This window comes from Orussus abietinus, unplaced genomic scaffold (genome assembly GCF_000612105.2).
Source record: "Orussus abietinus isolate OABI.00-Male unplaced genomic scaffold, Oabi_2.0 scaffold3, whole genome shotgun sequence".
Classification (NCBI taxonomy): domain Eukaryota; kingdom Metazoa; phylum Arthropoda; class Insecta; order Hymenoptera; family Orussidae; genus Orussus; species Orussus abietinus.
This window is the reverse complement of record NW_019395984.1, coordinates 1,171,437-1,198,219: the sequence shown is the minus strand read 5'-3', so window position 1 is coordinate 1,198,219 and position 26,783 is coordinate 1,171,437. Positions and strand designations below refer to the sequence as shown.

At 60.1% G+C, this 26,783-nt stretch overlaps 1 protein-coding gene across 1 annotated transcript in view; it reads left to right on the top strand.

Annotated features, from left to right (window-relative positions):
* Positions 1 to 211: 211 nt before the first annotated feature.
* Positions 212 to 26,783, top strand: part of LOC105699179 (Krueppel-like factor 6) — a 126,955-nt gene continuing 100,383 nt past the window's right edge. The window contains exon 1 of the mRNA XM_012423978.1: positions 212 to 479. Coding sequence (XP_012279401.1) covers positions 378 to 479 — 102 coding nt within the window. The 5' untranslated portion in view covers positions 212 to 377. The remainder of the gene's footprint in view (positions 480 to 26,783) is intronic.

Genomic DNA, 26,783 nt, shown 5'->3' with positions numbered 1-26,783 from the left:
GCTACTTCCGGAGCCACCTTCACCCCTCGCGGAGAAGCGCGCGCCCGACATGGATGCTGCCGCGGGTGTCGGCCGAGCGCGCCGCGGACAGACAGAGGACCGGCCCAGCGCCGCCGGGAGTTCGCTCTGATCGAGGAGCTGCCCGCAGCTCCGGGGACCCGCCGGAAGGGAGCCGACGAGTCCGCACTCGACCGAGCCGCGACCGCGCCCGGCCGCTCGAGCCTCGGCGGCGTCGTCCCGATGGTCCGCGCGACCGCGGCCGCGCGCCCGCCGATGGCCCCTCGCCCCCCCAGCGCCGAGCGTTGTTCGTGTAGTTAGTGACCGGTGCTCGAGAGGAGACCGCCGCCCCTAGCCCCGGACCCCGGACTCCGGCAACCATGGATATCCTGCCGAGCGGCAACATATTCCGGGAGCTGCAGGACATACACGATACCGGATACTTTTCGGCCCAGCCTTCCCTCGAGGATCACTGGCAACAGGTAAGGCGCGGAGACGCCGCGCCGGGCTCGGCCCGATTTTGCATAAGGCGCGCTTGACCTCCGAGCGAGAGGCAGCTCGCCTTTAACGGCTCCGATACGCTTCTCTCTCGGAGTCTCGGTGGCGATCTCATTTTTCCCTCTCCCATATCTGGAGGTGGGATCCCCTCCGAATTAATATATTAACTGGAGCGAGCGATTCAATCGATGCCATTTAGATTCCCTTTAACCGGGGAGGGGGGAATTACGAGGAACTACTCGCGGAATTTCTCTCACCGCCCGCGCGGTAAGGCTTATCCGACCCTCGGATACGTAACGACCGCTGAATCGAACGCCGCGATCGCATTCGTGCCCGATGAGGTCACCGATACCAATCGGCGCGGCAATTCCGCTCGAGGAATTTGTCGCGCCGCCGGCCGCGGCTTTTTTAGGCCGCTTTCGGCGATTTGATGGAAACCCGATCGCGAAATCGGCCCCGATCGGGACTCGTGACTCGAGCTTGTCTGCGGCCCAGGCTCTCCGCCGCGGAAACGCCTCCGTACCGCGTCGCTCGCGTGTCGACGCCGTCCTGCTTTCCAACCCCCGGCGGTAGGTTAGCGTTTCGTGGCCGCGCTGGGTTTCGACCACGTGGCCGCAGGTTCGAGTACGGGACGCGATTTCCGGGCGGCCCGGTCGTCGGTGTGCCGTTTCCTCCTCCGCTCCCGGGGGGGGGGGGGGGGGGACGCGGACGAAACGCGCGGCACGGAGATGAAAGGACCGCCGCGGGTAGAAATGTCTCGATCGGGTCTGGGGACGACCCCGAAGACGCGCGGAGAAAGCGGAAAGGGAAAGTCGCCCGCGTTGCGCGGAAATCGTCGCCGTGGATTTTATATGTATATATTTTTTTTAAGGATTTTTTTCCTTTATATATATATATATTTTTTTTTTATTTCAGGAATTACAATTGCGAGCATCGTTATTTCCCTATGTTTTTCTCCTTTCGTTATCCGAACTCGCCTATGTCGTTGCGGAAACAATGGTATGATGATTCGCTTGCCACCATTAGTTTCGACGGTGCCGACAGATGGCGAGGCTTTCTCGCGAGTGGAGTTTGTCCCTTTGGGTGGGAGATCCGCTATTGGCATTTCAAGTTGAAGTTGCAATTACGATTTGTATCGTCGTTTTAAGTACCGATACTTCTTCTTATTCTCGATCGCGACGATTAGGCGCTACTCGGGGTAATACGCCGTCGGAGAGTGTGGAAGCACCTTAATTCCGCACCGACTACGCACACGAGGATGCCGGAGCGTCGTCGGTGCTTTAAAGTCGTGACTCGGTGGCGCTCTACTACCGTTACCGTTACCCTGCCTGGCTATGCGCCTCTCGCTCGCTCCCACGGCCCGGCCCGTCGCTCCCTCTCGCTCCCTCTCACGCGATCCGTCCCCTCCGGTCTTTCTCCGCACGAACGACCTGCCGTCGATGCATAATTTCAGCGGTGTCGCAACCCACGAATCGTACGTGCGCTCACTTTCCCCGAAAACTCTCGGCGGTGCGTTACGCACCGCCGGGAGGACTCTGTCTTTCTCTTTCTCTCTCTCCCCTCGATCGGGAAAATTTCTCCAGGCCCATCGCGAGGAGAGAACGCACGTACGACGGGACACCCGGGGCTCCGTGAACCTAACCTTTTCCTCGTGCGTGTTCTGGGAACGGCAGTGAAAAGGAACGAGAGCGAATACACTGAGAGAGGGTCGTGTTAAGGGGAGCGAACCCTTTAGAACTTTAAAAAAATCGATATTCTTTTTTTTTTACGTATTTCGAGACCGTAATATATTGAGAGTATACTGGAAAAAGTATCTGGTGCAAGTGGCAGAAAGCTATTGCTTTAAAGAAAGATCCAAATCTTGAAGATCTCACTCCATTACTTGGCGAGGAGATGAAACAGCATCGCGTTCTTCCCTAGGGCCTCCACGATTGCGTGCTGGTGTTTTTAATGTTTTCACGTGTTAATATATGTTTATGGAATGCACCTCTCGTAACGCCTTACAGGGATGAATAAGTTTATACTCTGTAGAGCCGCGATTTGGGAAGTTATTCGTTCTTCTTACGGTTGCGTATCATCCCTAAGGAGACCGGGGCCTATCTCATGGCACGTAGCGATAACGTTTAGCTATTTTTTCCCTCAGTGCTCAGTAACTACAAGCTCTCTCTGTCTTACTACTGGAGAGAGAGACCGTCGCCATGTTGCGCCGCGCAACTGGTTCACATAAAACGGGAGAGAGCGCGAGAAAAGAGCCCCTTTGTATTCCCTCTTTCGGTTCTGCTTTCTTCATGGTTAGGTCATAGACGCGGGATACGCGAGCCCCGCAAACTCGGCCGTATTCCCTTTGTGACCGCGGAAAGTCAACGGAAGAGAAAGCGAGCGAGCGAAGGGTCTCTTTTCCTCCCCCATTCTTAGATTACCGCCTCCCGATGCGTTAAGCCCCAGTTTTTTTTTTTCTTTTCCTTTTTTTCTTCCCCATATCAAATTCGATGTTTGCCGTTAAGTATTCGCTAACTTTCGTCGCGTGCTTCTAAGTTAATGTTTATACCTTTCCACCATTTTTTTTTTAATTATTATTATTCTTTCTCTCTTTTTTTCTTCCCCCTCTCAATATTCGGCGATTTTCTTTCGACGATTTACGGGGGTTGCGGTGCTGCATCCTGCGGGATAACGAGGGTGCACCGTGCGCTACGGTTTCGGAGGAGTCCCGGTCGGTCGAGCCAGCGGCGATATCGGATCGGCCGATAAATCAGGCCGATACCGACAAGAGCCCCCCTTTCCCCCATCGCCTTGCCCCAGGGGGAAGGAAACGGGGACGCGGGACGTTCCTCGAATGAAATTCCCGGTCGCCGGTCGTTACCGCCGTGCGCGGCTCTCGGGCTTGCCAAATCGGCGGATCGTTTGAGAGAGTAGTTCCCCCCTCGCTCGTAAAGGCCGGGAAAAAGCGCGTGACATAATTCCGCCGATTCCGCGCCTTGTAAGGACGAGCCCAAGGCCTCCCGGTTGCGTCGCGAAATCGCGGGCCGCGCGGAAAGTCGGCCGCGGCTTCTTCGCCGGAGGAGGATCTCGAGGGAGGGCTTCTTCTTCCTCCGGAACACCTTGGTTTTCCAGGGAAACGCGGGGGACACGCGTGGGGGCGGTTAGGGAGGTACAGAGGGTCTTACCTCTGTTGAACTTTTTTCCGGAAGTTCTTGCGGGCAAAGGGGAAAATTTACGCCGGAGGTCGCGGGGTACTTCTGGACGACTTAATATTTTGGGGCGGGAGATAGGGAGGTAATTACCTCAAGGTGGATTAATCTCTGGGGGCGAGAAAGATTCACGGTTTGCATCCCGTTTACGCCGTTGATCGAATTTTCTATCACGCGCTCTTAATGCATTTCCGGAAGTGTTTTACAGATGCAGGGGATCCCTCTATGTCTAACCTCCTTTGAATTACCGGACGTGCCCTCGTGCCGTAGGAATGTATTTCTACGACCTCCGGGGATTTTCCTGGTTTCTTCGTTTTTCTTCTTTTTTTTTCCCCCGTCTTTTTGGGTTTGCGAGTCTGCGCTAAGTTTTGACGTAAATACCGTAGACGTGGAGGGATGCATTTTGAACTTTTGACACGCGAGGGACGGCGGACTTTTGGGGGAATTAAGGAGGTTAGGTTAGGTCAGGCGCGGGAAGGCTGAAGACTGAAAGGCTGAAAGGGGGCACCCGGTGTATACCCGAGTTTCTCCCGCGAGTAACGTCGACGGAAAACGCGAACGCGTCGGTAACGGGCCCCGCTCCTTCGTTTATATTTCAGGCCGTGTACGCGCGGCCTCGCGGAGCCGCACTGCGGCGGGATGTGTGCGGGGCTCTTTTCGCCGCGCGAGGTGTGTCGGCGCTTACCGGGGAGACGGGAGAAAATTAAGGAAAACTCCACGGGAAACCAAAAGGGACGGGAAGTACTCGGGATACCTTTCCTTGGACCCCGGGACGAGAGATTCGGAAAGTCGCCGAGTTTTACGGCCCTGCGGCCATGTACGCGGGGGATTTTCGGCGCGCGAGGTGCGTCGACGGTTTTCGAGGAAACGAGCGAAAATTATGGAAAACTGGAAGAGAGGAAAGGGAACCGGGATATCTTTCCTCGGACCTCGGGCGGATCAGAAATTCCATGATCCGTCGATTCTACGCACACCGAATTTTTTTTTTGCGGGGGGAACCTCGAGAAACGTGGCAAGCTGGAGGCGCCGAGGAGCTCGAGATCTCGGCTTCGTTACCTCCAATGAGAGGGATTAGAGGTAGAGGGGCAGAGAGAGAGGGAACGACCGAACGTCGAAACCTTGTTTCGGAAACTCGGCGTTAAACAACGGGGAAGCCCGGAGCCTCGCGCGAGGCTCCTCGAGGGCGTCTTCGGGGCTCACCGATGAAATCGATCGGCAGCACCCCGCGAACCCTCGATATCTCGTTTCGGCGACTAATCATATCTATTTTCCCTGACCCCCGACAATAAACACGGCGTCGTGCAATTGTTATCACGAACACCGGGACACTTCGTCCCGTGCCCACCTGGATTTTCCCCCCGTAAAGCGACATTGGCACCGAAATTCAATTTAAAAAAAAAAAAAAGAGAATTTTCGACCTCGAAATTAAATCGATAAAGAGCGCTGCAAAGAAATTTGCATGGCATAAACGGTGTATAAAAATACGTTCCAGCGGGAGGATCCACGAGCCCACGTGTCTGCAACGAGAGGTCAAAAATCCTTTATCGTCCAGTCGCTCCGAAAAGGGCGAGGATATCGTGGCAGACCTCGGCGAAAGGAAGGAGAGAGGAGGTAGAGGAGGATCCCTCACCTGGCGTCCGACACCTGCATCAGGAGGGAGGCAACCCCTTCGAGGGGGAAGCCGAAAACGCGAAATTTACCGAGGGCCAACCGGGGTCCGATGGAACCTCCTCTCCCCTGTTCCCTCCGCACCCTCTCCGAGGAAGCAATTTTCGGGCGCTACTCCGGTTCGGGCTCACGAGTGCCCTCCGCCCGACATGCGGCGGGCGCAAATATTGCCCCGTTTCGTCCCCCCCCTCCCCCCTCCCTCCACCCCTACCTGCGACCGCCTACGGGCCCCTCCGCACCTGCGGACGCGCCGCGGCGCTCAACCCGCGGCGTCGCGGTCCACGCAGCATCCCGAGGTTCGGGAAATCCAAAGGGGTGGAGGGGGAGGAGGAACTCTCCCGTCGGTCGTTTCGACTTTTGCGTCGCCGGTTGCGCGTTTTCGCCGGACGCGGGGCCGATACAAAAGCCGCGAGGCGGTGGGACGGAATCGGGGAAGTTTGACGGTGGGCGAGCGGCGTTTCCGGGACGCGTTTCCCGTCCGGGCGCGCTCGGCCGCGGCGGGATCACCGCCGGTTATTCTCGGCCCGGAAGCGGAAGCGGGGCGGGCGATCTCGGGGGGAGGGAAAGGGAGGGCCGCGGCCGCGGATCGACGGGATATCGGAACCGCGCGCGCGGAACCCGCTGTTTGTTTACACGGCGCGCGGCCGCACAGCGGTATTCTCGGAGGTCGCCGTACGGGGCGCCCCTCTTGGCTAAGTTTAGACCGCGGCTCTCCGAGACCCGTTCCGCGCGGCCCCGAGTGCATTCCGCGGGCCTTTCCCCGGCCGCGATCTCTCCCGCAGGCCTTCCCGGACGAGGCGAGGGGGAGGCCCCTTCCCGTCGTCTGGAAATTCCCCCGAATCGGTCTAGCCGATCTGGGAATGATGTGATTTTTCTATATTTTTTTTTCTCCTTTTCCTTTTTTTTTTTTCTTCCCATCCGATTTTTCGGGTACTTTTGGAACAGGGAGCGAGGAGGACGAGGTCGGGACCCTTCGTCGCTCTTCAGGACGAGGGAACTCTTCCCCTTGGTTTGGAAGTTTTCCAGATCTGGCGCGATCCCGGGATTCCCAGGATTTTCGCCATTTTTCTATTACCCGTCACGACTTATCGGGGATTTTGGGATCGGGCGAGGAGAGAGAGAGAGAGAGGCTCGGCGGAAGACCTCCGCCGCTCTTAAGAACCGGCGGACGCGCGTTAATGGGTCTCGGTGAAGGCAAATACATTAGAGGAAGCCCTCCTCCTCCTCCCTCTCCGCTTTCCTCCTCTCGGCGCGTCTCCGCGCCGTTAATCGTCCCGCCGCGGAACCGCGTCCCGGCTTCGTCGCGTGTACCCGCGTGCACCCGCGTTAAATCAGGAACCGGGGGTATGCGTCTCCTCGGATGGCTTTCTTATCTCGCCTGATTGCCCCGATCGGAGTTTGTCAACGCTTCATTGGTATTATTTCATTACGAGAATTTTTTTTTTTCTTTTTTTTATATATTAGTCACTCCGTCAGGTGAGTGACTCTCGTCGTTCTTGTCATCGGCGTTCCCCTTCGTTATCGCCTCTACACCTACGATAAGTCTCATCGTTCCATCGTCAATACGTTCCATGGTTCCATTATCGTAGACGTTTCCGCGTCGTTTCGTCGCTAGTATCTTTCGTCGTTCCGACCGATTTCCCAGAGAGCGCATCTCCTGTCGCGAGTCTCGCCTCCGATAACGAGCCGAAAAAAAGGCCGCGTCGCGTCTTGGAGGCCGTACACGCGCGCCGGGGCGCCTCCACCTCCATGAATGAAATCTGAATAAATCACAACGGGGCCACTGCCGTTCGCCCGCCGATAATAAATCTCGGGCTAATAAACAATGAACGACGGCCCTCCGCGTGGCCGTCGTCCGGGAAATAATCCCGGGAGGTGTCGGCGCGACGCCGCGGACCGGGGCGTCCCGACGCCGCGCGCCCACGCACCCGCGTGCGTCGCCCGAAATTCACGCCCGAGGTCGGGTCGCTTTCTTCCTCGCATCCCCCCCCCGGTTACCCTCGGCCCTCTTCGGTCTTTCCCTCCCATCCTCATCCTCTCTCCCTTTTCGGCGCTTTCTCCGGCGACCACGTTCCCGGACCCTAGAAGGGAGGAGTCCCTCTCCCAGGTAGAAATTCCCGTGAAATTCCTGCGTGGCTCCCTCGGGATAGGGCCGGGTCGATGTTATCGTCTACGAGGACGCTCTCCTCGGCCGTCCCCGGCGTCGAGGTGATGGGCTCGAGGGGGGGGGAGATGGGGTTGAGGGGGGGCGCTCCTCCTCCTCGTTAAGTCATTTCGGCGTTTCCGGCGCGGGCGTCCTCCGTTTCCGGCATTTCCGGCACTTTCGGCACTTTCGACCACCCCTCTCCCCCAGCTGTCTCCCTCGGTCTTGGACTCGGATTGTTCTCACCGCGACGCGTCTCCTTCCGCGCCCGGTTTTTCCGGTCACTTCCGTCCTGGGATGCGGAAGGAGCCCGCGGAAAACCGGGCCCCGGTCTTTCGAGATCGATTCCCCCCTTCTCTTTCTCTCTCTCTCTCCCTCTCTCGCGACTAACCGGAGATTGCGAGAAAGAGCAGGCCTTAAATCACTACCTCTCTCTTTCCCTCTCTCGCTCTCTTTGGTCGGAGAAAGAGAGAGGGAAGGAGAGTAGCCACCTCGCGACACGATTTAGCGCCGATGCCCCGCGATTTATACGGAATCCGTTTACAGGGGAGGGGGGCGGTTTCGGGGGTGGGAAAAGAGGGAGGGCTACATCGTCGCGTTAACGCCAGCCCGGGTCCGCCGTTGCGATTGATCTCCGGAATCGGATTGAAATCTCCCTCGGTCCTGGAAAACGGGGACGGGGGCAACCGGAAAGTCGACCGACTTTTCGCGCCGCGGTCGTAAAAAAAAAAAAAAAAAGAGAATAAAAGATGCGGAAAATTATTCCCGGTCCTCGTTTCGCCGGGGATTTTTCGGAAATGGCCGGTCCCCACCGCGGGGATCGATGACCCCCTCGTAAACTCGCGGAGGAGCGGAAATGGTGTACCCCCTTTCCCCTTCGTCTCCCTCTCTTTTTTTTTATTCGCTACCTCCGAATTTCCCCATACCTCTCTCTCTCTCTCTCTCCCCTCTCCCCACCCACGGGGGATGCGCGCCGAGGTCACAGAAGATTGCGCCCACCGCGCCGGAAGTGCCGGCATTTTCCGTTCCAGCGATTTAACAAGTTGCGTTTTCGGAAGGGGTGGGAAGAAGAAGGGGGGAGGGAGAGAGGTAGCTTCCGGTATAATGTTTCGGGGCCGGGGCATCGATTAATTTCGACGAGTCCCGCAATACGGTCGTCGGGTCGAGCCTATTATCGCGCGATTTATCGGCCGCGCCGATCGGCCCGAGCGGAGTGAACGAGAGAGAGAGAGAGAGAGGGAGAGAGAGAAAGAGAGTGAGTGAGTGACGCGCGCAAACCGCGCGACTATTATTGCCACGATCGACGGAATCCGCGGCCGTCGGGTATGCGGCAGGGGCTCGGATCCGGTTGCCGCCGAATTTTTTTTTGGGGGGGAGGTCGCGAACGACTCCCTTGAAATAAAATGGAACCTGGGAATTATGCATACTTCCCCCTCCCCCCCAGCAGTTTTTCGCTGCGACTCGCGCGGAGAAGACCGAATTGGGGCGTTCTTGCGACCAGCTGGAATTATTATTCTTCGGCAACAATGGCAACTCGGCGTCGGCATTTAAGGCGGGAGCCGGAAAAAGATGGCGACTCCCCAGAAAGGGGGAGGAGGGAATTTGTCGGCCTCCTGATAGGAATTTGTTGTAATTTACGGAGGGGGTTGGGAAAAATGGCACATATCGCGGGAGCGTGGATTCATGGGGAGGGGGGGGTTAGGTTAGGAGAGATTTATTATCCGCGGGGTGTGGGCGATGACAATCGGGATGTATAAATTTGTGATGTTTTCTTAATTTCGTGGAGGTAGAATTGGCGGTGAATTTCGGGGAGATTCGTTGGATCGACTGGTTTCGATCGCTGATCGGGACCGGAGTTCCCGAGGACGTCCGGTCTCCCGGAAGAACCGGGATGCCAGGTCCCGGGGGATCCTGTTCCGATTTCCGGTCGCGTTCGCCTTCGACTAACGGCCCGGTCGTTCCGCCCGTCCGAGTTTTAACGAGGAATTAATAGTTGCCGCAAACGGCCGGTCCTTCTCGGGATGCCCCCCTCTACGTCTCTGCCCCTCCCCCCGGCGGGGGAGCATGGATGTCTCTCTCGCATTTCGAATCCCTTTCTTGCGCTCCCCGGCGTTCTTTTCCCTCCCGCGAGTCCTCTGGGCGCCGCGCACCTAATTAAGCGCGCGCGCGCCCATTCTCGGTCAATTAGCTAATTAATGCCGGGAAACGCGAGGGAGCCTCGAGACAAGAAGAGAGAGGGAGAGAGAGAGAGAGACACCTCCTACGGGGAGGCCACCGGGTTACGGATGCTCTCTTTTCCCGAAGACGGCGCGTGGCCGACACCGTCCCGAGATTTTCACCGCGGAGAATTTGCCCCTCGCTTTACCCTTATTCGTATCAATTTACCCCTATTTTCCCGGTTATTCACGGTTACTTACCCTTACCTATCCTTACCCACCCGGATCTCGACGCGTAGGACCTCTTTCGACCGCGAGATACTAATTAATCCCCCCTTTCAGAGGGGCTCATGACGCGCGTGTAAGGGGACGTCCGCCCTCCGCTTCCCCGCCCACGTGTACCCCACGTTTATTAATTAATTCCCGATTCGTGGACCGCGTGATCGTAAATCGAGAATTCGTAATCATTTGCGAACGCGGGAGGGGGTAAGAGTGAAATTATTTGGAAGAGAATTTCTCGACGATGCCTGGAAACCAGGTAGAGAGTGAGAGCCGCTTGCGCTGTACAAGTCCCTTACCGTCGAGGTGGCCCCTTAGCTATTCCCACGGAGGAATCGAAAACGGCACTCTTCGCTCCCCTGGAACAATAGTCCCGGGCTCGGAACTTCCGGTTTACGTAGCCGGTTGATTTAGGCCCGCGCGCGCCCCGGCGTCCGACCGGCCGGTCCGACTGCGCTCCCGGCGTCGCGCCGGCATCCCAGCCACGGACATCTGGCTCGCATCCATCTGGTGCGCCCGCACGCACGTGTGGGCCTCGAGTTCTCTCTCTCTCTCTCCTCCTCTCTCTCTTTCTCTCCCCGAAACTTCGACTCGCTAGGAGGATATCGAGCCCTCCACCGTGAACCGAGTCGATCGGTTCCTGCTCCGCGGTCGGACCGGAAAAGTGGAACCCAGCGCGAAGCGGATACCTGCGAACGTTGCGCTGCAAGTCCTGCACTCTTCCCATCTCTCTTTCTCTCCCGCGATTTCTGGTCGCGCCGATAAGCCTCGCGGGTAAGAGCCTCTCGGAGACCCCGCGAGAGAGGTGGCCGCGACGCGCCGCGACGCGACGCGACGCGACGCTCGTTGCGCAACCTCGGCGTACCGGGCTAACTGGAGCACGCGGCTCCCAGGAGTCGCGACGCGGCCGGTCCCGCGCGGCCTCCCCGCGGCCGCCCGGCCGGGGATGGGAGCTCGCCGGGCCGTGGGGACCGGGGAATCGTTTATTCGCGCCATTAATCCCGCGGAATCTCTCTCTCTCTCTCTCTCGTGCCCCGCTGCCGAGGAAATATTTATATCTTGACGCTCTCGGAGGTAGGGAGAAGTGGATAAGAAGGAAGAGCGAAAGAGAGAGAGAGACGCGTCGGAACAGCGGACTAAACCTTGGGGAGGGGGAGGATTGCTCAAATTTCTAGAGGTTCTCGCATCCGGTCGTCCTCCCTTTCCTGTTTTTCTCTACATTCTTCCCCTCTCTCTTGTCCCTCTCTTTTTCCTCCCTTTTCCTTTTAATTTGATTCTCGATCGCAGGGGGACCTAGACGGCAGGGGAGGGGGATTCGGGGCTCGGGGCGCGAATCTCTCGTCCTCGTCGCGTCCCTGCCACCCTCTTTCCACCCTTCGGGCGGAAGAAGGGCCGCCGGGGACGGCCGCGAATTCCGGAGCGTGGCCCCCCCCCTCCCGCCCTCCGTACCTCCTCGCCCTGTTATTCCCTTCTCTCTTGCCAGCGTCGTCCTGGCGAATCCGCTTTAATTTTAGCCGTGCCTCCTAACCGTGCCTTGGGCAGGCCCATGGTATTCATGGTAGTCGCGCTCCGCGCGCCGCTCGAGCAACCTTGGCATCGCAGACGCATTATTCATACCTTAATGTATTCCCTTTTGCCGCGGCAAAAATTCATCTATTTTTGCGATAGCGCCTCTCGTCTCTCTCCCTCCCTCCGCCCCGTTGGTCTTTCTCTCTCGCTCCTAGCGCGGCTCGGCCTTTTCTTTCTTTTTTTTTTTTTCGCCGGCCGCCGCCGCCGCCGCTGCAACTTTTTCACTTTCCTGCAACGCGTAATTTCGCATATTTTCATGCCCGAGCCGCGGAATATGCCCCNACGCCACCCCCGCCCGACGGTTTCCGGGGATCGGAGTTATCACTTTTCGAGGTCCTTCGGTCTGTCTCCTATTTTTATCCTTTTTCGGGGGGGGTTTCTTTCTTTTTCTTTTTCGCGAGGAGCGGCGGAGAATTTTTTTTCAAGGATTCTCCGGGCGGCACGGGGGCAGGTGTGATCTCTTTGCACAATGTGAGGGGGGTGGGGAAGGGGATTTCGGGGCCTCGCGAAGTGAAGGAACCTGGGGAACGCGGGGTGCGTCCCGGGTGATGCACCGGGATGCCCCGCGAGCCTGGGAGAGGGCGACCGCGTTCCCGGGGGGGGGGGGGGAGCAGACTAAGGTCTGGTGGGCAGTGCGCGGGTGGCTGGGTCGGTAGTATATGAGGTTCGTTAGCCGGGGTCTCGTGTGCTGCATATTAAAAATATTCAAATGCACCCCCGAAGCCCCCTCCCCCTCTGCGCGCGCCCTGCAGCGGCCCGCTGCAATTTACGGGGCGCACAGGGCGATAGTGCAAATTATGTTTATGAAACAATGCGCTCTTGCCGCGCCTCCCCCCCAATCCCCCGCCCCTCGATCCCAACCGACCGCTCCCTCTCTTTCGCACTTTTCATATCCCTCCTTCGGTCGTTTCCACCCTTTCGGCCTTTTGTTTCACTTCGCGTTCTCTCTCGGCGCGTCCCTTCGCCCTCGTCCTTGCGATTCCGCGATTGTCTCTCGCGTACCTTCTTCCTTTTCTTTCCCTCCCCGGCCGTTATCTCCCGAGGGGGAGGGAGACTACGTGGCCGCGAACCCGGCTTGCTCGACTTAACCCTTTCTTCCACTCCCCCTCCCCCCCCCCCTCGCTCATCGGCCGTGCATGCATTCTCGGCGAGCTGCCTGCGAGGTTTGCATTTGAACGCGCCCACGGACGGTTAGAATGCATTTATGCAGGCGAAGCTGCAGATAAGGAATGACACCGCTCCCTGAACGGCCCTACAACGTCCAATCTTCTTGCCATCTCTGGCGTGTCCGGGGGTGCATTGATAAGATTTGCATGGAGGGGTCGCCGGGACCCCCGATCGCCCGGCCGATTTAACGCCCGGGGGGACTCCCCCAGTGGGGGCTTTTTTACCCTCCCCCGAGGGAATTATGCGCTTACTTATTAGAATCGATAGAGTCGGGAATGCCTGGCGGCTCGCCTCGCGACTCCACGTGGAATTTTTTGTCCCCCACTTTTTTTTTATTCCCTTCTCCTTTTTTGTCAATCTTTCCCCTCGGATAAATTATATCGGGAACGGGGGACCGATAAACGGAGAGGCTCTCCTCGCGTTTTTCGCGACGGTATATCGACGGCCGATCGGTAAGGGAAACTCTAGAGTTTGTGCCCGGCGGTCAATGTAATCGATAGCCATCGATGGGATGTCGACACCGACGCCGACGTCGCGTCTCGAGGCCCGATCGCGACGCATTTTAAGTGACCTCGGGCCCTGAGCCGACCTTGGCCAAGATCGCATCCCGAGAGGCGCGTCTCCGGGAGGCTGCTTCCCTGGGGAGGTCGCGGATCTCCCTTGGGGCGCCTCCTTACCTTTTCCCTCTGTCTTCCTACCTCTCTATTCCTGTTCCAACCTTCTCGCGGTGTTCCCCGTTGTATCGGGTGCGCGCCTATCCTCCCGGCGCCGATTCATACGCCGCCGGATCTCCGCATGTTTCCAAGTCGTTGGCCCCGCCGGTAGCTACGGGTGCACCGCGACAACGGCCCCGGACGACTTACGAGTTCCGAACTCGCGCTATTAGCCCGCGGCCCCGGCCCAAGTTTCCGGGCAACTCGCCCCGGCGAGATGCGCCGGCTGCGCCCCCGCCGGTCCTCGGGGCCCGGCGCCGGGAGGGAAGCCTTTTCGGCCCGTTCCCTGCCCCGCCGCGAGGTCCCACGCCCGGCGTAGGCGCGTCCACCTCGCGTGCGCCACGTCATCCGCGTGTCCTCGCGTCCTGGAAATTAGGGACCGCGTCCACGCGAGATTTACGGGGCCCCTGGGACCCCCAGGGTCCCCAGGGACCTCTCGGGGGTCGAGCGACTCTCGCCGAAGCGCGGCCGACGTTCCGCGTCCCGACTCCATTGTGCGTCCGTCGACATTTGCCCTCCTTCCCTCCGTTGTCCCTCGTTTTCCCCCTTTTTTTTTCTCTCCCTTTCCCTCTCCCCCCTCTCTCTTTTCCCAGCGTAGTGTCCCGTGAATGAACGACGTATGTAGGTCGTCGTGACACACCTCCACCTCGTTTCACCTTCCGCTCGGAAAGTGCGTGTCTGACGGCACGCACCGACGCCGCGACCGGTCGCGCTTTATCCCCCCCCCCCTCTCTCTCTCTCTTTTTCCCTCGCCTTCTCGCTTGTCCCTTTTTATTCCTCCTTTTTTTACCCTCCACCTCCTTTTTTTTCCCTTTTTTCCCTTTCTCCTCTATCTCTCCGGGCGACTGCGACCTCTCGCGAATTTCGGGTCTCGGGCCTTTGACTTCCTCCCCTCGGCCGCGCTCGGAATTGCCGCCGGCCGCCCTCCGGTATATACTCCTCGACGCCATGCCGACGGAGGTGGTACCGGAGGTTGGCATCGGGTGGCATTATCATCGCTAATGAATATTCAGTTCCGCTCGGTGCGGCCATTGGCGCGGTTAGGCCGCTGTCGCGACACGGCCCGACGCCCTGCTGGAGGCGGCCGGCTCTTTACGATCGGCCATCCCTGGAAGACCTCCGGCGCGTGTTTCCTTTCTTCCCCTCCCCCCCTATTTTTTTTCTTACCTCCACGATCCACGCGAAACGAGGAGCTTGATAATGTGCTCGGAGGACCCATGAAGAAACCTCGACGGAGAACGACTTCCCGGTGCAATGGCGATTTTCCGACGGGGTGACGTTACAATGCCAACTTCACGATGTAATGGCGACTTAACCGGCGACGGGAGGTCCTCCTTGTAGGACTTACAAATCTAAACATTACAGAGAAAAGTAGATCTCTCCCCCGGGGTTAATTAACGTCATCCCCGAAGCTGCACCTTCATCGGGGGTAATTCGCGACGGCCCACGCGCGCCTAATCCGCGGCGGAAACTTTATCGCCGGCTCTCAAGCCGTTACTCCCGATTTGCATTTGTCATCGTAATTGGGAATAACCGAGGGATCCGGCGAAATGGATCGGGAGGGGAGGGATAATTATCGGGGAGGGTTGTGTCCGGGCCGTCCCGCCATTAACGCGGCCGTGTCTCCTTGGGCGGGTTTGGAAACGGCTTCGTTAACGCCGCGCAAAAGTCGGGGGGGGGGGGGGTGTGTGGACGAGCCTCGGGAACGGGGATCGATGTGCCATGCGGTAATTTGCGAAGGACTCGAGGAGTCGTTATACGGGGGGGAGGGAAAAGCGGGTCAGGCGAGCTCTCTAACGAAGGCGCGCCCGTAATGGCACCGTCTCTCTCTACTTGCGGCACTCGGCCGCGGAATAATTACCGATACCTCGCGGAACGGGGGCCCCGCGATTTTCGCGCTCCGCGGCTAATTAGGTGGCGGATCCCGCGCGCGGAGGTGGACGCGCGGGGCCTCGACCCCCAAGGCCCTCCCCCCCCGTTGCCGCCGCTCGCGGATTTCCGCGGCCCGGGGTTCCGCGAAGCCGCGGCATTGTCGTTTCCGCCGGAGCGTTTCCGCGTACCCGGGGGAAAATTGCCCGCGGTCGATTCCCCTCCGGGTGCGCCGCGGAAATTGGCCGCGTGCGTGTGGGGGGGGGGGGAGACGACGCGGACGGGCGCCGCGCGATCCGGGATATATAAAATCGAGCCCGGCTCCGCCGACTATGGGAGCGATGGCTGCTCCAGTTAACACGGTCGAGCACTTATCGGAAATTATCAGCGAGACGTAAGTTCCATTACCGGAGGCCGCGCCGGGGCTCGTTAAGGCTCGTTCTTGCCGCCGCCAGTGCGCATGCTCCCGTGCCTTCGGTCGCGCTCCCCCCCAAGTGGCTTCACGCTTTAATTCCCAGCTAGGCGAGTAGTCGCCGGGTTACGCAACCGCGTCGCCCATTGTTGCGAGGCAAGGATCTAGGACTTCCTGGATCGCTGAGAGAGAGCGGGCCCTCTTAGCTCCCTCTATCGATCCTTCCATGAGGAGATTGTCCGGCGCCTAAGGGATGATTTCGGAACACGGACCCCCCCCCGCCAGGTGGTAGAGCGGGGTCGATCTTGGGGGGCGCCGAGGCGCTGGGGAGGATCGGGGGGGACGGAAGAGGCGCCTCGCGAAGAGGCGTCGCGCGAGGCTGTCCGGAACAGGAATCGATTCCCTCCGCCTCCTGCCGGTTCCAGCTGTTCCTGAAACCGTGCTCGTTACGTTCCTGACGGGCCCGGTGCCGGTCGATACGTCGAATTACCGCCGGGAAACGATACCTCGCGCGGCCGGTTCCGCCGCGGAACGGCCGCACGGACGAAGGCGAATTCGCCTAGGCCGCTCGATATACCCCCTTCCCTCTCCCTTCTCCCGCGCGCCCCCCCCACGAAAGAATCTCTCGGTTTTCCATTTCTCTTCGTTCTTTTCTCTTCTCTCTCTCTCTCTCTCTGTCTCTCTCTTTTTTCTTTTTATTTCTTCTTCCCCTCGTTTTTCCCCTTACACTTGGTCGCGCTCCCCAAAATCATCTCCCGGGAGGGTCTTCTGGGAACTCGAGGAAACCCTCTCCCCCCCCCCAGAACTTTACCCCCAGCCCCCCTTTCCGCGCGGATAAAGGCTCGTAAATCGCGGCGGAACCAGTTATCGGGTTTCGAGGGCGAAATGCTAGTTACGCGGGGGTGGCTCATTGGCGGCGCCCTCGGGGGCGGGGGGCAGATATGCCCGCCACTTCCAACGCACCGGCGGATCGCGACCTCTAATGCATCCGGATTCCATCGGCTAGGGGATATATCGCGATCCATTAGACTGGCGGAGGCGTCTCGCGGGAACCTCCGCCTCCGCGGCCTCCGCATCCTCTCCCGGTCCATTCCGCGTCCGATCGAGCTCGCGCTAACGAGCCCCCCCCCCCCGGGCCCTTCCCCGCCCCGTTCGGGCCCCGCTAAACGGCCCCCCCCCCCCCCGACTTTACCCCCCTTTGTCTTTTTTCTAAAGGGCCTACCCAAGAATCGGCGGGATGCGAACTCCCCCCATGCCCCCCGCGTATAGGATGTTGCGTTATCACGAGGCGAAAGGCTACGTGGGGGAGGGGCGGCAAACGTTTGTTCAACATTAGCGGAACCATTACGCGGCCCTGCGGAATCCAATCTGCTGGGATAGCATATTTTGCCGGCGGTATCGCCGCTCGTTTCGTTACGCCGCGATCGCCCTGCCGAGTCAGCTCGGAGAGTTCCTATTTTCATGGGTTTTGGGGGGCAGGGGGGGGGTCCTCTCGTAGCTGCGGGAGGACAAAGGGAAGCGAATCGAAAATGACCCCGAAGAGTGTCCTGAAAGTAAAAAGGAGGACTCCGAGGAGCGACCTCCTTGCCGCGCCCCCGGAGTCTCGATCGACGCCGGACTTATTTAATTTTAATATCGGCTCGTGTACCCCCCTTATACCCGGTCGCTAAAGGGGGCACTCCTGTATATTAAGTATAAGTACCCGAAAGCCGAGAAGTCCCCTCGTCTCTACCTCGAACGAGTCCTTCCCACGCGAGGATATCCCCGGCCGAGATGGGGCGGCCGGCTGGTCCTGGAGGCTTTTTCTCTCAGGGTCGAGGGATCGATCCCGTAAGCTACTTACTTAATTGCATCCGAATCCTCCGATGTATGTGCGCCGTTACCTGTTACCCGGGGGGGGGGGCGCGCCTCCACCCGCCGCCCTCCCCGGAAGAAGTTGCCGCGAAGTGCCCCGAAGAACGGGTTAAGGGTCGACGGATCGCGTTTGATAGATGATCGGGACGGTCTACTTGCTCGCGTCGCCGATGATCAATTGCCCCCGCCCCCCCCCTTTCCCCCTCCAACCCTCTCCGGAAAAAAGCCCCTTTTTCCGGCCCTCCGCGATGCATTCCACTTATTCAACCATTACCCCCGGGTGGACTGATGGATCGATCCTGCGATTCTCGACGGGGGGGTTCATTTTGCCATTTTCGCAGGGCCGGGGGGGGGGGGTCTTGGGGTCTTAATCCTTCCCCGTGATTTCGGAGTCCTCTACTTGGTATCTTCCCGTCCTAACCTCGGCGTCGCGACGGCCTCGACGCGTCTTCAAGGTCTTCGGGTCTTCCGGGTGGATCTCCCCCTGCCCCGCGCGGTGGAGGCGCCGGTCGATGGATCGCGTCGGCGTGATGGATGATCCGGAAGCGTTTTCCCTCATCGGATCTCGGGACAAAAAGCCCCGGCAGGATCGGTTCCAGGAGGCGGGCTCTCCGAGAGGGAGTTTGACGAGCGATCGTAAGAAATCCCCCTCCCCCTCCCCCTCCCACCCTCTCCGAGGAAGCGGACTCTATCGATTCGACGGAGGTCCCGCCGATCCCGCGGGACGCGCCGATGGGATATAAGCGTCGGCTCCGTACGTGTATCGAATGGCCTTCGCCGAGGTAGCACGAGGGGAACGCGGTTATTCGCCGCGGAACGGCAACTCGGGTATGAGCTAACGCGCAAGACTCGGTCTCGCGAGGAGGAGTCATGGCCCTTGCACGGTTTTAGTCTCGGTCTTGGTCGTGCAATTGTAGTCGAGTCTTGCAATTATAGGGGGGGACCCTTCATCTTGGTCTCCGAGAAAACGCAAGACCGGATGATCAGGGTGATCGAATTTTTTACATCGCTCCCCGTTGGTTAACGAGGAAATGCAAGATGAGGATTACCCTGGCCTTGATCTCGACATTTTTTCTCCCCTTACATTTCTCGATATTTTTGCACCTTTTCCACTTCTTCCCTCTTTTTGCACTTTTTTTTTTCTTTCCTCCCCTTTGTGTGAATTCAAAACCGATTTCGTTAAACGCTCCCGGCGTTCCTCGAGGTCCTCTTCGGGGTACTCTTCCGGTGACCAGGCGGCGCGTCAACCCTTAGGAAGGTTCCCCCCCCCCCAAAAGGAGAGCCGAAAAGGAAACACATCCCGCCGAGGAGCGAGAACGCTACGTTGCGCTGCAGCTCCGCGCGCATTCCGTGCATTTTGCATCCGCAGCCGCACCGCCGCGGGGGGGGATCCACCGGGTGTCTGGGCGACCGGGGCATATAATAATGCAGAATGCACGGGGCTCTTTGTAAAACGCCGAGTCGGGTCGAGGAGGAGACGGAGCCACAGAGACGAGTTTTTGGCCCGGCCCGAGGAGGAGCCGCGTTTTCGGGCCGGTAATACGCGCCCCCGACGTTCTCGAGCGCGATTCTCCCTCCCCGAGGGTGGGGGGGGGAGGCAGCCCCCTCCCCATCGCGGGGTGCATCCTCCGCCTCGCGGAACATTCGTAGAAATTTTCCCGTTTCCCCTCCACCGAGATCCGTGCCCCACGAATCTTCCCTCGTGGTTCGTCGCCCCCCCCCCCTCTCAGGGGGGGGATGCACTCTCATCCCTCGTGAACGGAGGGGGGGGGGCGAAGTCTCGAAGTCTCGCTTTCTCGAAGGTGGCCGCGGTAGGGTACCTACGTAAAGTCAGAAAGAAGGTTGCAACCCCGGATAGAAGTTCGCCGGTCCTCCCCTCACCTCTGCCGCTGCCCCCCTTAACCCTCCCCCTTCCCGTCCGCATAGCAGGTCCTACCCTGGTTTTCTGCGTTCCTTCCACGTTCTCGGCCCGCCGGCCGCCACCCCCGGGTGTCATAATACGGTATTCCCTGCGAGCAGCGGGCCCCCTAATGGAGTTTGCGTGTAAGAGTGAGACGAGCCTCTCGGCCTTCCTGGAGGATCGGCAGGATGCCGGGGAGGAGGGAGACTCGGGTGCCGAAGCGCCCGGGGGGGGAGGGCGGAGACGAAGGAAGCGCCGGAGGGCGCGTAAAACGCGCAGCGAGCGCTAATTTTATTTTCCGCCGGCGGAACGCAAAAGACGCGCGCCCGTCGTCGATGCGTCCGTAATAAGAGACGCCGGCGTCGCGCTGAGCCCCCCCCCCAACCCTTGGTGCCTCTCTTTCCCATCGGCCCGTAGCCCTCCGCGTCTCCCTTTTTCTCGTACTCGCCCTCTCCGTCTCTCCTCGTCTCCCTGTCCCTCTGTCACTGTCGGCCAAATCGATAAAGAGAGGAAAGTTGATAAACAGCTCTTGCCTGCTAGGCGAGGAAAATGGCGGCGGGGCCGGGGGCGCGCGCTCCACCTCGGGGGACGCGGCAAAGAGGCGGGGTGAGGAGGGATCGTTATTAACACTTTCGAAGGGACAAAACGAATTACCGGCGGCAGGGAGGGCGCGGGGAAACGTCTCTACGCGTGCCGGGAAGAAGTCCGGGGGGAGGGGTGGGGTTCCACCCCTGCGTGGGGACGAAATCAATGGCGCCTCCGTAGTTTCGAAAATCTCTCCATCCTCCGGATCTCGGTTTTTGGGCGAGTGCCGGATCTGCCGGGGCGTTATTTTTAACGGCGTCGTTTCCCCCCGCTTCCGCTCCTCCCTCCCTCCTTGCTCCCACAGGGACTTTTTTCGACCCCGCGGCGACGGGGGATCCGCGCGCGCGTGATTAATCGCGCGCCGGGGTCTTAAAGGTCCTCCTCGGACGCGCTCCCCACGTTTTTATTCCCCACTCGCGGCCGGCGGCTCTGAAAATTGCAGCGGCTTGCACCCCCGCACCCGCGGGACGGGGGTTTTACGAGCCGTCGTCGCCTCGTCTCCGGGACGTTCCTTCCGGAATGGCCGCTGCAGGCCCACGGAGCCGGTATAGGCGCGGCGGTGACCGCCATATTGGTTTCTGGACACTCTCGACTGTGCGGGATTTTCTCGACCCGGGCTCTGGCACCTTCTCTCGGCGGGGATGTTTCGCCATCGATCGAGGGAGTAAGCGATTCCTTATCGATGCGTCGATACAGCGCCCAACGGAGGGCCGCTCTCGTTGGGCCCAGGGAGCGGCGGCTCCGCTCGCTTAGGGGAAGAGCAGCCAGGAGCGTGCGCGCGCACCCGCCGTGCAAGCGTGCACCCACGTTTTACCCGCGGCCCTGAAAGCGGACCTGGCAGGGCTCGTTCTGAATTATGGCCGCGCGCGTTACGCGCGTTACGGTCTCCCGCGTTAAGCGCGCGATTCTTAGAGGGAGGGGATTGGGGGGTGGAAGTGCCCGTAGCCCGCGCTTCGGGGTGTATATCGCGTATAAGGAAGCGTTACGAGGAAGTTTAAGGGTCGCTCGCCCCCGGTGGGGGGGAACTGCGTTTCGGCGATTCCACTCCCGTCGTCCTTCCTCCCGGAGCTTAGGTGTCGGCCCGCACCCTCAGCGGGGTCGGCCTTCCATTATCTTCCATTTCCTCCTCCTCCCGTCCCCCCGTCAACGCGGAGTGCGTTTACATCCCGGCCGCGGCGCGACTGGCCGCGCTGCGGCCGGTTCGGGCGGCGGGTGTTTTCGAAAGCAGGATCGCGGGATGGTCTCTCCCCCTTTCCTCGCCCCTCGCCCCTCACACCGTGAACTTCTCGAACGGGGTGTCGATCCGGCATCGATCGACCCCCCGACTCCACCCCTCTTCGTCCGTCTGGTCGCTCTCCGTTTCCCTTAGCGTAGGGCACTCCTCGAAAGTTGGCGAGTGCTAAGGTGAGGGAGGGTCGAGGGCGACCGAGGGGTGGCCGAGTGAGTCACTGCCACCCCCTGGCCACCCCTAGCCCGCCGCCCCCGCACCGCTGGGGGTCGTGCCCGGCTATCCACGTGTCGCGCCTTCGGAATTGCCCGTTCCCCGGGTCCCTCTAATCCTCTCGCGGACTCGGATTTTCCTCGGCGGAAACGTGCCGACGTCCACGCGGTCGTAAGGGGCGGGGGTGAGTTGATGGGGGGGGGGCTGATCGCCCCCCTGCCCGCGCGGGATCGATACGTCGTTCGGCCCCTCTCGAGGATTCGGAACGTCCGAGTCCTTCGCCCTCGGTGGAGGCACCCTCGATCTTTGGGCCTCGTGGGGTCCCCCCCCCCACCCACCCACCAAACACGTCATCGAGTATGCCTCGCTCCGAGAGAAACTCGACGTTGATTCAGCGGCGGAACACGGCGCGCGGGCGCGTGACACCTTTTCTCCCCACCGTGCCCACCCGAGTGAGTCCCTCCCCCCGTGCCCCCCGTCGGAGCGCGAGCGCGCACGATGCACGCACGGGCCCCCCTCCAGGCCACTTGTGCAACCTTAAGGCCCGTAAGGCACACGGTGACGCAACTGTTTACGCACCGCGAGAGAGATACGGCCGCGTCGTCGCCGAGAAACCGGCCCCACGTCGCCCCCCCCCCCCTCCCGCCCGGGGGCCTTTCCTCCGGCGGGGCCACAGGTGGAGGATGGAAGCTCTCGCCTCGTTTGTTTGCGCGGCGCGGCCCGACCTCTGGATCCCTTCTTTCTCTTTTTCTTTATCTCTCTCTCTCTCTCTCTCTCTCTTTCTCTCTCGCTCTCTCCTCACATTTCCTCCGCGTGGCGCGCGCGCGCGCGCGCGTAACCCAAATAGTCGCGAAGTCAGTCTCTCGGGGGGAGCCGGGCGCGCGGAGGCCCCCTCACGCGTGGTGCGCCCACCGCGCCCGCGCGCCCGCGACCCGGCGGTTGAACGACCCCCCGCCGAAAGGGGGCCAAAGGCCTCCACTGTAAAGCGATCCTTCCGTTCCATAGTTCCCGGCCGAAGCGAGACCGCGCGACGGGCGAGAGTGAGGGCGAGGGCGGGGGCGGGGGCGGGGGCTCGGGCCAGCCGTAAAGAGAGAGCTCTCATCAGGGAGTAACAAAAGGAGAGAAGGCTAAAAATGGCGGCTTCGGCCGCGATTAGCCATCGGCGGGGGAGGCGGACGGGGGNGGGGTGGACGAGGGTAATTTGTAGCCGGGGAATTGTTTCCTCTCCCCTCGCTGGGCGGGGAAGGTAATATTTCCGACGTCTTTTAACTTATCACCGGAAAGTGGCCGGGTCTACCCGGGAACGCTTTCCGAGGACGAGTCTTCGACTCCTCGGCGTAGTGGGGGGAGGGGGCAAATCGAACACCCCTCCAAGGAGTGAGAGACAAAGAGGGGCCGGAGACGAAGAGGAACGAGCCGGCTCGGACAAGGGTGCGTCCTCTCTCCTGGAATTTTATTTACGGCACCGTAAATATAAGAGAGGGGGGGAAGGGGGTGCATCTGATTGCGCGGCCCCGCGACGAGCGGAGTGTTTGCTCTCGATAAGAGATAGGGAGAGCTCCTCCCGAAGGTGCGCGTCCTCTCTCCCCCTCCCTCGCGCACATCGCTCGTGGCTCGGTGTTAATAATTTCCCACGTCGGGAGTTTCCCCGCGCGGTAAACCCGACCGAAAATTGCGCAAGGGGGCGGCTCGCACCGTCAATATTTGCTCGGCGCGGCTTCGCTAATTCCCCCCCCCCCCACACTGACTGATAAGGCGATAACGGCGGCGGAGAGCGCGAGCGGGCCTGCATCGAGCTACGTCCGGCATCGTTCGGTCGCTCGCGAGAGGACCCTCGAGAACGTCGACGGAACGACGGCGGAACGTCAACGGGACAACCGACGATACGGGCGAGCCGACTTGTCGAGCCGACCGTTCGGCAAAGCCGGGCCGACGTAATGCGCGCGACGTCCGACGTCGTCGTCGTCGGAGTATCGGCGGGACATCCAGTTGCGCCCCACTCTCCTCACCCCGTTGGCGGGGAGGTCCCCCCCACCGGGAAGTTCCCGGTTCCTTGGGCCCCCTCGAAGGGAAGAACAATCATGTTACTCGGACAGCGCAAGCCTCTCCAGCCGATTTCCTTCTCTCTCCCCCTGTCCCTTCTCGCATCCAAGGGGCAGCTACCTCCAGGGGGTAGCCGGCCTAGCTTCGACCCTCTGTTGTTTCTGCGTAGGCGCTCGCTTCCCTCGGCCACTCTCATCCGAGGAAAATTCCCGTCTCCCTCGCTCATCCCCCCGACCCACTCCCCAAGGGAAGGTCCACGTGCGCGCGCTCCTCCACCCGGGCTTAACCTACCCTCCGTCTTGGAGGGCTCCTCGTTCTCGGACGAGGGTCGTAGGGGGTCGGCGGTGATATCGGTCCCGGGGGGGGGGGACCCCGCCACCCTCGCCCCCGCAATCGGTCCGCGCCTCCCGTTAACTGCCTTCTTTTCAGCCGAGTGCCGGCGAAAGACCGGAACCACCCGGCAGGAGGATCGGCCACCCCCTTGGCGGGGTTGACGGAACAACAATGCGTTCCGACACGGGCGGGGGGTTGAGGGGTAGTGATTAACGGGGGGGGGTCGAACGTTATTCAGACATCCAGGAGCCACTGTATAAACAAAGAGAGAAAAGGGCCCAGGAACGGCCCGGAAAGGCGGAAAAAAAAAAGGAAACGGGGGATGGCAAAGCGCGCTCGCGCGGCGCCGAGAGGGGGAGGCGACCGGGGCGCGGGAGGCCGGGGGAAGATAAAGGTGGAGGCCGGAGGTGGAGGAGTGCCACTACCCCGGGACAAAACCCCTCCACATCAAAGGAAACGCGGAAGCTGCAAATGCGCGAAAGAATGGGTTAAAAGCGGCGGCGCGGGGGGTGCCGGGGGTTNGGCCGGGGGTGTGGAAAAACGAGGGAGGACCTTTAAATGAAAACATTCCCTTGCCGGAGCTCCAGCGAGACTCCCCGCGACATCCGGATCCTCGTGATTGCTGCTCCCCCCTTCCCTCCTCGCCCTACCCCCTTGCCCCCTACTCAGCCCCCCTCACCCTCGGGGTCTCCACTTTATGTGGGATTGCGATGCGGGAAGAGATCCCGGGTGGCGAGCGGGATCGCCTCCGTCACCCCCGCTAGGGGAGGGACACGGCTCTGCGGAACCCCCGCGAAGATCGTTAGGTGATCCGCGGTTTCCGGGACCCGTCTCAGGGTGCGTCCGACCGTCGACGAGGGTGCACGGTCGGTCCCGTAGTCTGCCGGGCAATCCGGAGGATTGGTCGACCTTTGCGGCCGAGGATAAGGTAGTTCTGCTGGGGGAGGTGAAACGGTATCGAAATTAAAAGCGGAGGAAAGTTTCCGGGCGAGGCCGCCGACCGGAAGGGGGCTTGCGCTTCCTGCGGATCGCCCCCTCTCCCTCCCTCCAGCGACTGGGGCGAGGGTGGCGGCGGTGATGAACGTGGAGGCGAATGAAATATCGCTGGCGAGGAGCCGTCTCGAAGGAGTATCGACCGTGTTTAAGTAAACATCGTTAATACGCGTGATTAAAGCCCGCGCGGGGGGGGAGGAAGGGAGATGCGGAATAACCGGGCGGATTGTTCGAGCGGTTGCGAGAGGGGAAAGCCATTACTCTCTTTGCAGCTGCAGTCCTCTCCGCCCGCGACACTCGCAGCTGCTAACCAACCTCCATCCGAGTCGTGCCTCTCCCCCCCGACACCCCTAGGAGGCTGGAGAAGAGCAATCACGGGGCAAGGGTGCCCTCGAGGCCGACGCACTCGATGCGCCTTGTCTCTAAACCCCCTTCTGCCCCCCCCTCGAACGGGGTGACTGCGCTGGCTTAAGCGGTTTCCATTATTTTCAGTTATTTTCTTTTTTTTCTTCGTTGGGGAGCGACCTCGAAGGGGTCGCAGCGATTTCCGGGGTCGCGACGGTTTCGAGGGTTGTTGCGGTCTCGGGGGACGCAACAATTCGGGGGATGCAAGCCCCGATTCCCCTGTTCCCACCCTCCAGTGGGTCGACGTCGCGCGGTGACGCATCCTTCGTTTTTCCTGGTGACTTTCAACCCCTCCGCGCCTTTGCCCCCCGGCCCCCCTTAGCGGGTCTCCGACTCTTTCCTTCCACCTATCCCTAGGGCTTTTGTACTCGCCAGAGGGCGGGGGTGGCTCTTCCCGTTTGAAGACTTTGTCGGTGATTCCGCTCGATCGAGTCCCCACCCCCCCATCTTCCTCTGGACCGCGGGGGATGCGTCCACCGCGGCGGACTCGTTCCGGGACCTCCCCCGATGGTCGGGAGCGAAAAGTCAACCCTGAAGAGATGGGCCGCGGGGGCTCTGCCGGAATCTGGGGCGAGTCCCTTCGCGGCCCTTCCTCGACTCTCTTCGTGCTTTTCTCTCTTTCTCTCGCTCGTGATAAGTTCCCCTCAGGAAGGGACTGCAACCGGATCTGGACCCCTGCCGAGGTCAGCACTCGTATCGCTTCCCCGACTTTTTTATCAGTCACTTCGTGGTTGGGGACCTTGCTTGGTTGGGATAAGATTTCGTTGCCGTGGGTGGCAGCTTCTTGTCGAAGGGTTTTGGGAATCGAGGAGGAACAGGGCTCTAGATGTCGCTAGGTTCTGCTTGTCCGGGTGCCTAGGGTCTCTAGGGTGACGGAGGTGTCTCCGGGAGAGACCAGCGGAAACGTACACGGTCCGCGACACATCGATCCGTCTCTTTTTCCGCCACCCTTTCGCGCCCCCGAAGACTGATTGTAGTAGTTCCCCCGTTTCTCGCGAGAGAGCGGCGCCCTGCCACCCAAGGGTGCCGGGGGTATCGGGACTGATTCGGGGGCGTTCTCATGTATTTATTGGTTCGCCGCCCGTCAAGGTCCTCCAGGATCGGCGGGATATCCTCCCCCGATTCCACTCACGTCGCCGGGGTGCAAGGGGTGTCGCCATGACGGATCGACTCGGGTATCCCGACGTCCTCGTACGTACAGCGTTAAAACTATTCATAAGATCCGTACGCCGCGAGTACTTTAGATTATAACAAAATTATAAATACGCTTTAAACGCGACTCGATGTACGTTCACAATGGATCTCTGATAAATTCATAATTACACGACCCCTGTTATAATTTCGAGAAATTGTGCAGGGTAATTAATACCCACTAACTGTACGATCTGGTAAAATTGGTATTGTATTAAATCGGGCACATAGGGTGTCTTGTATCACGGTGCACCGTGTACGAAACATCCAGTGGGGATGATATAAGATTGGTACATTTTTTTTTTTTTTTTAAGGGCGTAGCCGCGCATAGGAGGGCCGTTCTCGGTGGAGGGCGCGCACATTTATCGGCCCGAAAACT